General features: G+C 37.5%; 4 protein-coding genes across 4 annotated transcripts in view; 1 reads left to right on the top strand and 3 right to left on the bottom strand.

The window, feature by feature from the left end:
- The window catches only part of LOC100638678 (endoribonuclease Dicer-like), a 6,520-nt gene extending 3,955 nt beyond the window's left edge, over positions 1 to 2,565 (bottom strand). Inside the window, exons 1-3 of the mRNA XM_019994554.1 lie at positions 2,355 to 2,565; positions 725 to 2,177; positions 267 to 429 (exon numbers count right to left, since the gene is read on the bottom strand). Of these exons, the coding sequence (XP_019850113.1) occupies positions 267 to 429; positions 725 to 2,177; positions 2,355 to 2,553 (1,815 nt within the window). The 5' untranslated portion in view covers positions 2,554 to 2,565. The remainder of the gene's footprint in view (positions 1 to 266; positions 430 to 724; positions 2,178 to 2,354) is intronic.
- A 71-nt stretch (positions 2,566 to 2,636) lies between these two features.
- On the bottom strand, positions 2,637 to 6,518 carry LOC100638549 (cilia- and flagella-associated protein 206-like). Its single transcript, XM_003385209.3, has 16 exons — positions 6,381 to 6,518; positions 6,245 to 6,328; positions 6,106 to 6,196; positions 5,956 to 6,057; positions 5,818 to 5,904; positions 4,723 to 4,881; positions 4,573 to 4,665; positions 4,386 to 4,504; positions 4,182 to 4,301; positions 4,024 to 4,128; positions 3,882 to 3,968; positions 3,584 to 3,831; positions 3,431 to 3,530; positions 3,221 to 3,361; positions 2,971 to 3,059; positions 2,637 to 2,899 (listed from the first exon to the last, which is right to left on the bottom strand). Exons 1-16 carry the CDS (start codon positions 6,486 to 6,488, stop codon positions 2,749 to 2,751), a joined length of 1,884 nt encoding a protein of 627 aa, XP_003385257.1. The 5' UTR covers positions 6,489 to 6,518; the 3' UTR covers positions 2,637 to 2,748.
- Positions 6,519 to 6,585: 67 nt separating this feature from the next.
- On the bottom strand, positions 6,586 to 10,425 carry LOC100638423 (methyltransferase-like protein 13). Its single transcript, XM_003385208.3, has 11 exons — positions 9,975 to 10,425; positions 9,314 to 9,591; positions 9,146 to 9,261; positions 8,633 to 8,776; positions 8,369 to 8,555; positions 7,813 to 7,999; positions 7,525 to 7,766; positions 7,260 to 7,452; positions 7,036 to 7,167; positions 6,831 to 6,986; positions 6,586 to 6,783 (listed from the first exon to the last, which is right to left on the bottom strand). The coding sequence occupies exons 1-11, from the start codon at positions 10,339 to 10,341 to the stop codon at positions 6,611 to 6,613; spliced, it is 2,175 nt and encodes a 724-aa protein (XP_003385256.1). The 5' UTR covers positions 10,342 to 10,425; the 3' UTR covers positions 6,586 to 6,610.
- A 229-nt stretch (positions 10,426 to 10,654) lies between these two features.
- On the top strand, positions 10,655 to 12,989 carry LOC100638296 (coiled-coil domain-containing protein 174-like). The gene is made up of 11 exons (XM_019994550.1): positions 10,655 to 10,755; positions 10,802 to 10,915; positions 11,027 to 11,160; positions 11,225 to 11,345; positions 11,436 to 11,542; positions 11,633 to 11,752; positions 11,817 to 11,971; positions 12,029 to 12,123; positions 12,227 to 12,419; positions 12,476 to 12,583; positions 12,682 to 12,989. The coding sequence occupies exons 1-11, from the start codon at positions 10,696 to 10,698 to the stop codon at positions 12,969 to 12,971; spliced, it is 1,497 nt and encodes a 498-aa protein (XP_019850109.1). The 5' UTR covers positions 10,655 to 10,695; the 3' UTR covers positions 12,972 to 12,989.
- The last annotated feature ends 4 nt before the right edge of the window (positions 12,990 to 12,993 follow it).

Raw genomic sequence — 12,993 nt, 5'->3', positions numbered from 1 at the left:
TCTCTCTCTCTCTCTCTCTCTCTCTCTCTCTCTCTCTCTCTCTCTCTCTCTCTCTCTCTCTCTCTCTCTCTCTCTCTCTCTCTCTCTCTCTCTCCCTCTCTCTCTCCCTCTCTCTCTCTCTCTCTCTCTCTCTCTCTCTCTCTCTCTCTCTCTCTCCCTCTCTCTCTCCCTCTCTCTCTCTCTCCCTCTCTCTCTCTCTCCCTCTCTCTCTCTCCTTCTCTCTCTCTCTCCCTCTCTCTCTCTCCCCTCTCTTTCTCTTTCTTTACCTGTGCTGATCTGACTGGTGAACAAGTTGGTAAGTATACAGTGCACATAAAGAGTGTCTCATAACGTCTACCATCAAGCTGACATATTGCATCATCAACTGGTTCTAGCTTAAAATCAGGTGCCATTACTGTGTACTGATCTCCAGGTAACTTTTGACAATACCTGATAATAGAAAGAGAGAGCATGCATCATACACATACATGTAATAAATTAATAAAAAATAATATTAGTAGCACCAAGAGTAAATAATACCTCAAGCTATTATTATACCTGTAGGTATTATACTCTTGGTAGTACTATCCCTCCTTAGTACTATAAAAATAGCACTATCAGTGTTATTCTTCCTCAGTATATTATTATCATCCCTGGGCTCTCCCTCTCTGCTTCTCTCAATATTTTTGGTTTTTACATGTTCTTTAATGTTTTAGTAACAATAATGATAATCACTAATGCTCACCTGTGTAGTAGTGATAAGCTGCTATCAATAGGAAGTGAAGGTCCCGATGGTCCGTATGGTTGATATGGTTTCATGAGGTGCATGAGCTGACGTGAAACCTCATCCTCATCCGGTGACTCGCGATTATGACAAAGAGAGGCCAACATTTCCTCCAGTTTAGCATACTCTTTTATATCACACGTACACTTGCTTTCTTGTGTTTGGTCAATCAGTACCAAATATCTTGAGTCTTTGGCACGGGCTCTTCCTTTCGATTGTACGTGCGATTGAAACGTCTTTGGAAAGTCGTAGCGAATCACAACGTTGCACTTCCTCACGTCCAGTCCTTCCTCGACAACGCTTGTTGCTATGAGTAAGTTAAGTGTTCCAGAGCGGAATTTCTTCAGAACCTCTTGTTGCTTCTTTGCGTTCATACCTCCACTTCCACTAACCTTCTTCTCCATAATCTTACCGGACGACGAGGCATGGCCAACAATGAAGCTACACCTTATCCCTGGTAACTTTATTTCTGTAATTATCTGTGAGAGACACATTGCCGTCATTCTTTGCTCTACAAATACGATGCCACAAAAATCTTCAGCCTGGCTGCTTCTTAGGTTTAAGAGGATTTCTAAAAGCTTTGAAAATTTAGGACTGTGGTCATTCACACCATCAAAAAGCAGCTCATTGCACTGGCTTGAAAATATTGACAATTTTAAGAGCAAGAGATGACATAATGTGATATCCCATTCACCTACAGCGTCTCCTTCATCTAGCATATCTTTGATCTCTGTCTCTATAAGTCTCACAGCCTCTACTGCACTGGTGATACTGATATTCTCCATGACATATATGCACTCTTCAAGATAGCACTGCAATCTACTTGGGACAGTGCCTGCTCTACTAGACTGTGGAGCTTGATACATAAATTTCAATGTTTCAGATATGACCGACTTTAGACGCACAGTGAGTTCAGAATGATGCTGATTAGAAGTAGCTCCATATGTTACGAGGCTTTCCTGAGGGTTGGTGGCATATTTAGCAACTTCTGCCAAATCCGTAGCAGTCTCAACTCTAGCATTAAGGGTAGCCTCAAGCTTCCTGATTCTTTCTTCGAGTTTATCTGGTTTACACTTGCCGCTGATAATAGAGGCAGTCAGACCCAATATATGGGGCTTGTTACACATATATCTCTCGTCATTGTAATGCTTCATTATTTGAACGTAGGGGTCATTCTTCACTGCGTGATGACACTCATCAAATATGATCAAGTTAACGCGTGACATTGAGATGAAACCATGACTCAGCATATCAAGGAAGATCTGACGTGTCATCACAAGAATGTGGTTACACTCCAGCTCAGAGTTCCATTTTGTGAGACGCCAGGCATCAACGCCCATCTCCCCGTAATAAGTCCCGACATTAAGGTCTATGTGTGTTCTAATGTAGTTAGCTTGCTGAGTTACTAATGCAACTGGAGGAGGAGGAGAAAGAAAGAGAAGAGACAGTAAATATAAAAATATTTCATCATAAGATAGTGTAGATCTACATGCTTACTTTTACATGCATAATAGTTTACAGGCAGTAGAATGGGGTTGATTTTTTTTTGATAAGTGAAATAAAGTAATATAATTGTGAATGTTATAGTTACCAGTGGTGACTAGGAATATGGTTCTCTTGGAGTTAGGGTTATCCCTAAAAGAGTCCAGTATCTCGTGAGAGAATTGTTTAATGAGAAGGACAGCAATGAAGGTCTTCCCGGCGCCCGTCCCTAGCAATACAATGGTGTTTTTCTCTATCGCAGAGTCCAGCAATTCCAACTGGTATGATCTTGCTCCTGTGACATCCATCTCTTATCTCTTTGCCGGAAAAACGACGGGGCCGCAATCGATTCACGCCCATTATTATAAGTTAGTTCTATTTTTAAAAGTTAGTTATAGCTAGTTAATACTTTTAGCTATTATAATCATGCAACTTCATGATGCAAAAAATCAGCAATAAATTCTCATTGATGTATTATTTAATGAAGTATTTTAAGTGTATTTTTATGATGTAATGTTATTATGAGTGTCAACTGGTAGAGTAAGATCAACTTTCACTGGTGAGGTAGACTGGAGTCCTCTAAGACCAGCAATATAAGTAACTGGTTTAGGAACACTTGATGCATCCTCTCTCTTGGTCTGTGTAAGTTGAGCTCTGCAATGAAAATAAATACAAAAAGAATAAAGCATACTGGCTATTATTTATAGTTATAATAGTTAAAATACTTTAGAATGTAGACTTGAGTCGAGTTATCCATTTTGAAATTACTCAGATTTGTTTGAACAGAATGTGTAAGCCTTTGACGAAGATTAGCCTATAAAGAAAGACATCAAGTAAAAACTCTAACTACATGTACATACACATAATTATAATAACAACTACACATAAATATACACAGATGCCTTCAATCTAGAATCATGTACATGTACATGTACACGTCTACTGGTACAGGTAAATTGATTCAGGAGTTCTCACTAGTTTGAGGGCTTTGCGTCTCAATTCCCACTCATTCCATTCATAAGACTTGACAATGTTAGATTCCATGAAGTGTGTGTCCGTTTGTGTCCCACTGTCACATTTCGTAACAGGAGCCTTGATAATGTCATCTTGACCAACCTACAGTACATACATCACAACATACACACCATGTCCTTATAGTGACTGCATGGTCTATTACAAACTAACCTTTCTGCCTGGTGTACCAACAGAAAAATGAACACTCATGTTTAAGAGTTGAATAAGCTCCGGAGAGCACTTACTCAACTCAACAGCAACTGAAATATACCTTTCAAAAAACAGTAAAATAACAATAATTATAAAATAAAAGTGTGTACTAACAGCTCGGGTGATTTAGCAAAGACATCAGCAGCCTCACGAGATGAGAAAGCATAGAATCGATCCTTGTACTGCAATAGGCCAATACTGGGGACAGCAGGTACTAGGAACCTGTCATTGACTGTTAAATGATAGCCGCAAAATCCTTGAAACTCTATCGGGAGCTGATCGAAATCTCTCAGTGTATCAGGGAAGACAAACTCAGCTCTGCGATTCTTATCTGGATCAATACAATGCTCAGGACCTGACAACTGTAAAGAGAAGAATAATAATTATTAATTATTGTGTGGATGATACCTACTCTTTCCTTTCTTTCATCATCAGTAAGAATATCGGCATCTTTTAAAAGAGCTGTAAATTCATCAGTCTCAGTCAAACTGGTAGCATTCTATTTGGCAAAATGTATCATTATCAATAAAATAGAAAGGGGTATATTAATATACATATGTGAATGGAGAGAGTGATGTGATGATGTTACTCAATACACTGAGAAGGACAACCTCGTCTTGAAAACCAGACCACAACCGAGCCAATGCTATAAACAATGGCTAATAAAAGAAAAAAAATAAAGGGAGAGAAAGCTTTACTGGGATCATCTTACATAAACTTGTGCTGTCGGTACGGCAGTTTTAGCTTGCACTGTCTCCTGTAGCTGCTGCATTTTCATTTGGAATTCAGTTTCAAGGTCATTCACATGCTGCGTGCATTCTGAAATGTCTTGCTGGAGGGACAAAGAAACAATAGCAATTAAAACAATAATAACTATGTACATTTTTATGTACATGTACATGTACATGCATCTAACCATTAGCATCTTTAAGAAGAATTCATGCTGTCTGACATTAATGAGGGACTGTTTCATCTTCAATGGAGGTGGTACATCTGGTGATGCCGGAAGAGGCTCCAACAAACTCAATATGACACCTATATGTACATGCATACATAAATGCATTAGTATATAAGTGTGATCAATGTGTCTGTATATATGTCACCTGTTAGGTGGAAAGCTGTCCTCAAAGTCTTCTTTAATTCAGTTCCAAGATTATTATTAGTGACTTTCAATGCATCTTTAAGTATCTCAGGCACTAAAAGAAGTAAATATAACCTCATTCTCACTCTCTTTTTTAATTCTTTTTACTTACAGTCATCAATTCCTTCTCCTCCTTTACCACAGTCTCTATTAAACAGTCGTATTCCTGTCACTATGTAGCTTAATTCCTTCAGCTGCTTCTCCTTGTCTTCACGAGTCAGAGCCATGAAAGTTCCTAGCTCAGTCTGAGGGAAAACACTTTGCAATGCAGCTAAGGAGAAAATAAAGTGCATACATGTTTTTATGTTGTGCAGAAAGTTTATGAATTTTTAAAGTTGCTCCAAAATCCAGCCAAAGTCCCTGTACTATTATAGTATAGGGTCACTGGCCAAATTTCGTCAAAAATGAATAGGAGAGAATTCTTCATTTTAATAATTTATCCTGGTACATATATTTGTTCCCCTTTTTGTGAGCTGATTCCGATTAAAATTGGATTTTTTATAAATTTTTTAAGTTGCTCCAAAATCGGGTAAAAGTCCCTGTACTATAGCACATGGTCTCAGGCCAAATTTTGCCAAAATTGAAAAGGAGAGAATTCTCCATTTTTACAATTTTTCTAATACATTATACATGTTCTTATGTTGTGTAGAAAGTTTGAGCTGATTCTGATTAAAATTAGATTTTTTACAAATTTTTAAAGTTGCTCCAAAATCAGGTAAAAGTCCCTGTACTATTAGTAACGCGGTAGCGTTACTAAGTAGGATTCACCCCACTTCAAAATGGCTGCCACGACTTTTGCAGCCTTTAGCACATGGTCTCGAGTCAAATTTCACCAAAAATTAAAAAAGAGAATTCTTCATTTTTATAATTTTTCCTGGTACATATACATGTTCTTATGTTGTGTAGAAAGTTTGAGCTGGTTCCAATAAAAACTAAATTTTATAGGAATTTTTAAAGCTGTTCAAAAATGGTAAAGTTAGGTCAAACTTCATGGAGTGATTTCTCCCTTTTTATAATTTTTTTTCCGATGCATAAATAAATCATAACCATACATGAACTTATGCTCTGTAGAAATTTAAGCAAATACTAATCAAAACTGGACTTTTATAAATTTTAAAAGTTCCTCCAAAAGCCATATGCTATTATTAGGCTTGTCAGCTCACTTAGCATGCATTGTGGGGTACCCTAGAAAAAATTGACTATTTACCAGTAGCTTCTCTGACAACACCAATATCACTAGGGGATCCAAGACCAGATCTTAATAAAACATAAGACACAATCTTCCTATATAAAGCTGCAATGACAGTACATTATATATATTATATTTAGAAATGAACTTCTTTACCCTCTAGTTCATCCCTTCCCCTAGCTCTAGCATCAGTGATATCTCTCACCACTGGTTGCAGTCTTGAGTTTAGTACACGATGATGCTCCTTAAGAAATTCATCTAAAAAGAGAGGAAAGGAATCAGAGCCTTCCTTTTTTATTTGAATACCTCTTGTTGAATAATTCATGTCAAAATGGACCTGCATTTTAATAGTGTCTAGTGATGGCGAGCCAGAATCCATCAATCTTTTAATGCAACTCTGTATGGATAATATATTTATTACAACACCACACAGTCAATACTGTACCGCTATTAATTTCCCAACGTCATCTTTTGTTAGTGTCCTGTCTACGTTAAAATCATTTTCAGGATCTAGGACTGCAGCTTTGACCTATAGAAAAAAAGGAGAGAAGAGTTCAATTTATTACTATTCTGGTAATTACTATGAATGCTGCCAATGTTTCAGAGATAGTCTGTCCTTTACCACTGCACTGAGCACATATCTCTTGTATAATGTTACGAATAACGCTCTCAGCCTGCGGATTGCTCATGTCTTCTTCACTCTTGTATAGCCGCCATTTTGTTTTATTGCTGGATTCTAGTTGCCATAGAAACTAGTCAAGTGGGTGTGCATTATTTTGACCGCGCTTTGGTGGGAAATCAATGAATTTTCTTAATAATACAATGATCCATCTTTATACAAATCAATAAAGTCCTCTCTTAAGCATTCCTTCCCTATGGAAGCAGCAAATGAGTCCAACTTTGATTGTAGAGCCTTTGAAAAATCGAGAGGAACACAGCCTTTCCTTTTGGTAGCAGCAGCCATAGATTTAGTGTCTTTCTTACCTAAGGAATAATAAACATTTGCATGTCACATGACAGTCATAAATTACCTTTAATATACTCCCTTTGCTCCAGTGTACAGAGCAATACATGATGATAGCCTGGGACAGGGATCTTGAGTGTACAAGAGAAACAGGAGCATACGTTAGACAAAACTGAGTCCTCAATGTCTTTATTCCTTGCAACCAGATTAGTAACAAACACACCTAATATTAATGAGGTTTAAAATGAACACTCTCTGATGATGTTACATGCCATTAGGATGCAGAAGAGATTTTGCAGCTTGCAGGAACTGAGGAGTAGTGAATGAGAGAGGGGGACTGCTTAGACCAGAGCCAGCATCTTTATTATCAACATCAAGGATAATCACATGATATAGAGTATTAGCTATTTAAAGAGAGAGAGAGGGGGGGAGGGAGGGAGGGAGGGAGAGAGAGAGAGGAGAAGGGCATCTGTACTTGTACTAATATAAAGCTTACCCTGTTTTCTATCTGATAGTGACATTATATGTTCAACACCATCTCCTTGAATGACATTAAGTTTCCCTCTGTCCCTGTGGACTAGGATCTTCTCTCCTTCTCCTCCAGTTACGATTTGATCTGCTTCCAGTCCAAACCAGTCAATGGCTACCTGTATCATTGAGCCATCCAAATCAACAACATCTTGACATACCTAAACATAATAATAATAATAATAATTATTATTATATATTTCATGCTACTCTTTTTGAAGAGGGTTGCTCACCATTGGAATATGCTTCTTAATAAACATTGGCAATGCCCCACCTCCTAGTCCTACTATTAATATATCTAATGCAGCACCAGTTGGATTCCTTCCTCTCTTCCCTCCTTCTTCTCCCCCAATTAGAGCAAGTGATGATAGCATTAGCTTGTGATAAGGAAACATCAATTCACTGAAATCAAAGAGTTTCCCGCCATTTTTGTGCTGTCTGCCCTTTTTACCTTTCCTTTTACTGGCACCGTCACCTGCAGACATTAAAATTTAAACTGAAACTATTTAATCTTTACATACTTTTATTTATCATTAATATTTCCGTCTGAGCCAGATGAGGCGACTCGAGAAATACAAGTCGACGTACTAAACCTCTTTCTTCTTCATCTTGACTCTCCTCGACCACAAACCCTCCACTGGACGAAGAACTGGACTCTAATAGAACAGTACGAGAGCCAACACCTTCGGCTAATGAAAGAACTGGGCACTGAGAAAGAAAGAATTAGAAATATTACTAACAGAGACTAACTTGGCTCATAATACATTTTCATCATAGAACAAAAGACATATTTAAAGCTTTTTTTTTACACGTGTATGACATGTATATAGAAAAACAATTTCGTCATACAGTTGACACAAGTACATGAATGGTAACCACATTATTGTGCAACCCACAATAGCTTGAACAAATATCAGTGCTTAAAAGAGTTGCATTCACTGCATGTCAGTATGACCTGAATGATGTTTCAAGATTTTTGGAATTACAATTTTTGAAAGGGTTCATTATAAATGAACCCTATAGCATAGTTTACTTCAATATCACCAGCTAAATAGTAATTTGTCATAATAGTCTCACTTTTATTCTGTCTGGCAGTGAGTCTTGCGATAATTCCATTGCTTTGGTCGATATTTCTTCCTTCACTTTATCAAGGCTCTGGTAGGTGTGGCCTCGATGAAGGGTCACTATCACTAGTCTCTCATATCCTGCTGACTCAGCTAATTGAGTCGAGCCGGCAGAGCTGGAAAAGAGCCAATTGGTTTCTCTAAAATGCAAAGTAAAAAATAAAAAAGAATAGTCTGTGAGTATGTGTTTAAAAGTAGTTTCATTATTAATTGTTACCTTCCTTGAGGTACAAGAAATATTGCAAACTGTCCATTGAGTGCTTTCTTTTTAGGCAGATCCACTACCCGAAGGGTAAACCTTGGCTCAATGTTATTGCTACCAGACCACAGGTCCAGACAAACTTGCTCTTCCATATGCATGCTGTAAAAATCAAAATAAATGCAAATTATTAATAAACAATAATTCTTTTCAGAGAGCCGTTGTCTAAATAGTCATCAATCATAATAAAATTGCGTGTGTTTTCAAAGCCATTTATGAGCTATAGCACAGGGCATTTTTGAGGAATTGATGCTCATAACTCAAAAATTACTTGTTGAAAACAGCTCAAACTTTATACATAGCATAAGGACATCAATATGTATTAGAAAATGTAACAAAAATTGGGGGTGACTTCGGGGTCCTTTTTAGAAAAACCATGGGCTTTTTTTCAAAAATTGGCTCACTTTTTAAAATGCTCATAACTCAAAAATATTTGCTGGAAACAGCTCAAACTTTCTACATAGCATTTACCTTCCAAGATGATGGAGTACTAGTGCGTATTGTTGGCAGTTTCTGACAAATTCAATAATCCCAGCATCATCTTCACATCTAATGCACTTCTCATCTTCATTCACGTACTCAAATATCTGAAATGAATTTTAAAATGTATCAAACAAACTTTATATTATTATCCCTCACTTGTATAGCTGGTGAAGCCATTTTCGTCATTACAAAAATAAACACAGGAAGAGCACTAGCCACACCTACTTTTTCACCCACACACTTAACGACATGAACTCGAATGATCCATCCTTGACTGTGAGCGGCTACCAGCTGATTCAGGACATGCTCTTGAGACAAACTGATACAAATGTAGCGACCATTGGATTTTAAAACTCGACTAATCTCACTGAACATATTCTTTACTTTATCTATGGTCTCCTGACCACTATTGACACATACAGCATCTAATGTACCTGAAAATGTTAGAAATAATTTTTCGATCTATTATATGATGACGAAATAAATAGTCAGTTGTGTTGACAAGTATCTTGCATACAAAGTATTTCTACTTGAGTATCGTATATCCTTAAATAAAAGCCGGGGTAGCAATACAATTGGAGTACAAATATGTAAATCTAGCCCTCAATCAATTCAGATGCTTTGTGGATACTTCCTTAGGCTCCAGAAGTCAAATGCGTGAGGTTACTGGTTCGAATCCCGCTCTGGGCCCAAGTTTTTTTTTAACTTTTAAAATTTGTTCAAGGTTCAAATACCATTTTAGGAAATAGATGCCCGGGCTTTTATTTAAGGAAATACAATATATATACTCATTGACACTTGCAAATTAAATACATACCTTTATCTATAACACAATCAAAAGTGGAGTCATTGTATGTCATCTCAAATATGTCCATTACTGTGTACGTCATTTCTGGACGCTTGGTCCTGTTTTTGGACGTCATTTGCTTTATAACAACCTCTGATATATCAATATTGTCAATACTTGTAAAGCCAACATCGTAAAGGTCTTCGCTGAGTTTTGAGTTACCACAACCGACGACTAGTATTGTATTAGACGCCTTAATGTACTTGTGCAGTATATGGCAGAGGTCCAGATACTCTCCATACCACTCAAAGGGAGCCTTTCTCTTCTGAAAGAACTTCTCCCAGTAATCTTTAAGCTGGAACTCGGAATGAGATGAAGGGAGAAGAGAGACACTCATGAGGACGCATGGGGTTAAAATATGAATATTACACACGTGGACGCACGTGGCTAGATGTGACAAAGTCTGACATAATGAATACAATTAAATACAACCCACAATAGCCTTTACTAAAAGTATCCTTTATAAGGACAGCACTGCTTTAGTGTCCCATAGGGCATCCTGGCATCTTCCATTATCACTAATTTTTGAAAGGGTAAAGTTGAGTGTATCAATACTGTGTACTCTCAATGAACGCCCTGATCTTAATTAAAATAATGGGATATTTTTGATGAGTCTGTGTGACAAGTTTTGCACGTGTAGCACGTGGGTTTAATAGGCGTGGTTAGCAAAAACACCACGCCTTTTTCAAACATGGAGGTTGATGAGGAAACTTTTCCAAGCAAAAAGAAAATACACGTCAATGCTGCTTCTGTAAGACATCCTGGCAATAGTTGATTATGTGTGTTCTTTTAATTAGCTAGTTGACTTGAAAGCTGCTTTATATCGGAAACAACAAGAAGCAAGGAATTCAGCACTAGGAGGTAACCTCAGCACATCAAAGACCACACAGAATAAAAGGATCTCTGACAAAGTAATTAGTTGTTTGTGTGCTTTTGCAAAGTAAATGCTAGCAAAATTGTAGTATGATAATACATTGTTCTTATTAATGCCCACTATTCCTATTGATGCCCAACTTTATTAGACAGCCTCAATATGGCGTCGGGATCCTAAAAAACCACAAAAAGGTGCTCAGTCAAAAGGAGGCCGTAACTCCGCCCCTTCCTCCTCCTCCTCTAAATTAACTCCAGAGGAAGAAGCAACTCTTGCTAAATCAAGGTACTTTAAACATTATTTATTAATCGTTTATTTTCAATTAATTTTGCAATTGATAATAATTTAGAGCTGCTCTTGAGGCTAAAGCGAAACTTTACGACAGGTTAGCAGCTGGAAGTGACGATAGTGATGATGATGATGATGATGATCCGAGATACATGGTTGATTTTCAAAAGAAATTAGTTCAAGTACGTACGGCTATTATTATTGTTATTATATGCGTATGTTCAAATTATCCTTATTGTCATGTAATACCTTTTTTGTATTGTTTTTTTTAGTTAAATAAAGATAAGAAAGGATCTATACAGACTAGTAGTGCAGCCAGTGATAAGAAAGAAGAGAAGAAAGATGAGGAAGTGAAAGCAGAGAACAGTGATGAAGAATGGTAAGAAGAAGAAACTGTCTTCATTGAAAGACGTTTATATTGTCTCTCCTCCTCTATCTCCCTCTCTCTCTTTCTCTCTTTGTGTGTTAGGGTTGAATACGTTGATTCTCTTGGTCGATCAAGGCGCTGCATGAAGAAAGATTTAAGTGAAATGCAAAGACTCGATAAAGAAATGGAGAGTGCTAGAAATACCAAGAGAGATAAATCAAGGTACAATACAACACACTAGAGTATAGCGATGTTATTATTATTAAAAAAATTTATGATTGTGTAGGTCTCCAACTCCAGAGCTCTTATCAGCTGATATGAGACAAGAGAGGGAGAGAGTCGAGTGGGAGAGAAACGCTTTTAGAGAAACAGGAGGCCATGACGAACCTGAAGAAATCAAACCGGTTGGACCAGTTCACTACCAAAATGTGCAACACAATGGTAAACATTTGTTGTTGTCATTATTATTGTTGTTGTTGTTGTTGTGTTTGGTTTTAGAGGTGAGATCTCACGGCGTTGGCTATTACTCGTTTTCTGTGGAGGAAGAGAAAAGGCAGGCACAACTTAAAACTTTAAATCAATTACGAGATGACGTAAGTTAGGAATTTTAAGACAAAACAACTATGACCCTTCTCTTTCACTCTCTCTCTCTCTCACTCTCTCTCCTTCATCTCTCCTTCATCTCTCTTTATTCAGACTATTGACAAACGTGCTAAACGTGAGCAGTTGAAGGCAAAGCGTCAAGCTATACTTGAAGCAAAACTAGCTCGAGTTAGACAGAGGAAACTGAAGCAAGGAGGAGGCGATGATGGAGGGAAACCTGCAATAGATATTGCTGACTTTGATTTTGAGTCAAGGGAGAAGAAAATGAAAGAGAAAGAGACTAAAGGTAGAATTATAAATAATTCTTTATTAATTTTTTCATTTGATGTGTATTGTCTATAGATGCTGATAGTTTGCAGGTAAAATTAGCTAATGAAGTTGCTAAAGCTAGAGAGAGAGCTGAGGAGGATGAGAGAGCTAAGCATGTCAGACCCTGGGACAGAGGGAAAGGTAAGAAAAAGCTCTGCATAGTAATACATGTATGTGATGTATAATAATAATAATAATTGTGATTGTAATGAATCTACATGTATTGCATGATTATCTAGTTATTGATCCTATTCGAAAGAGAAAACAAGAATTGAGAGAAGAAAGACCATGTGAATTTGCTCCTCCGACTTCATACAAGAAATTAAAAGATACAACCACCTGGACCCACCCTCCTCCTCCTCCTCCTCCCCCCCCTCCTACTGAAGAAGCTGATAATTCCAACAATCAGCCATTATATCCTTATCCTCCTTATCCCCCTCCCCCTACTCTTCAAGGTGGAGTTATGTACATTCCTCAGTTTGTTCCTACTTTTATGTACCCACCACCACCACCACCTCCTCCTTCTTAAATTACAATAACAGAACATTATG

The sequence above is a fragment of the Amphimedon queenslandica genome, unplaced genomic scaffold, assembly GCF_000090795.2.
Source record: "Amphimedon queenslandica unplaced genomic scaffold, v1.1 AMPQUscaffold_13470, whole genome shotgun sequence".
NCBI classification, from domain to species: domain Eukaryota; kingdom Metazoa; phylum Porifera; class Demospongiae; order Haplosclerida; family Niphatidae; genus Amphimedon; species Amphimedon queenslandica.
Note: the sequence above shows the minus strand (reverse complement) of the source record. Positions and strands in the feature narration are given on the sequence as shown.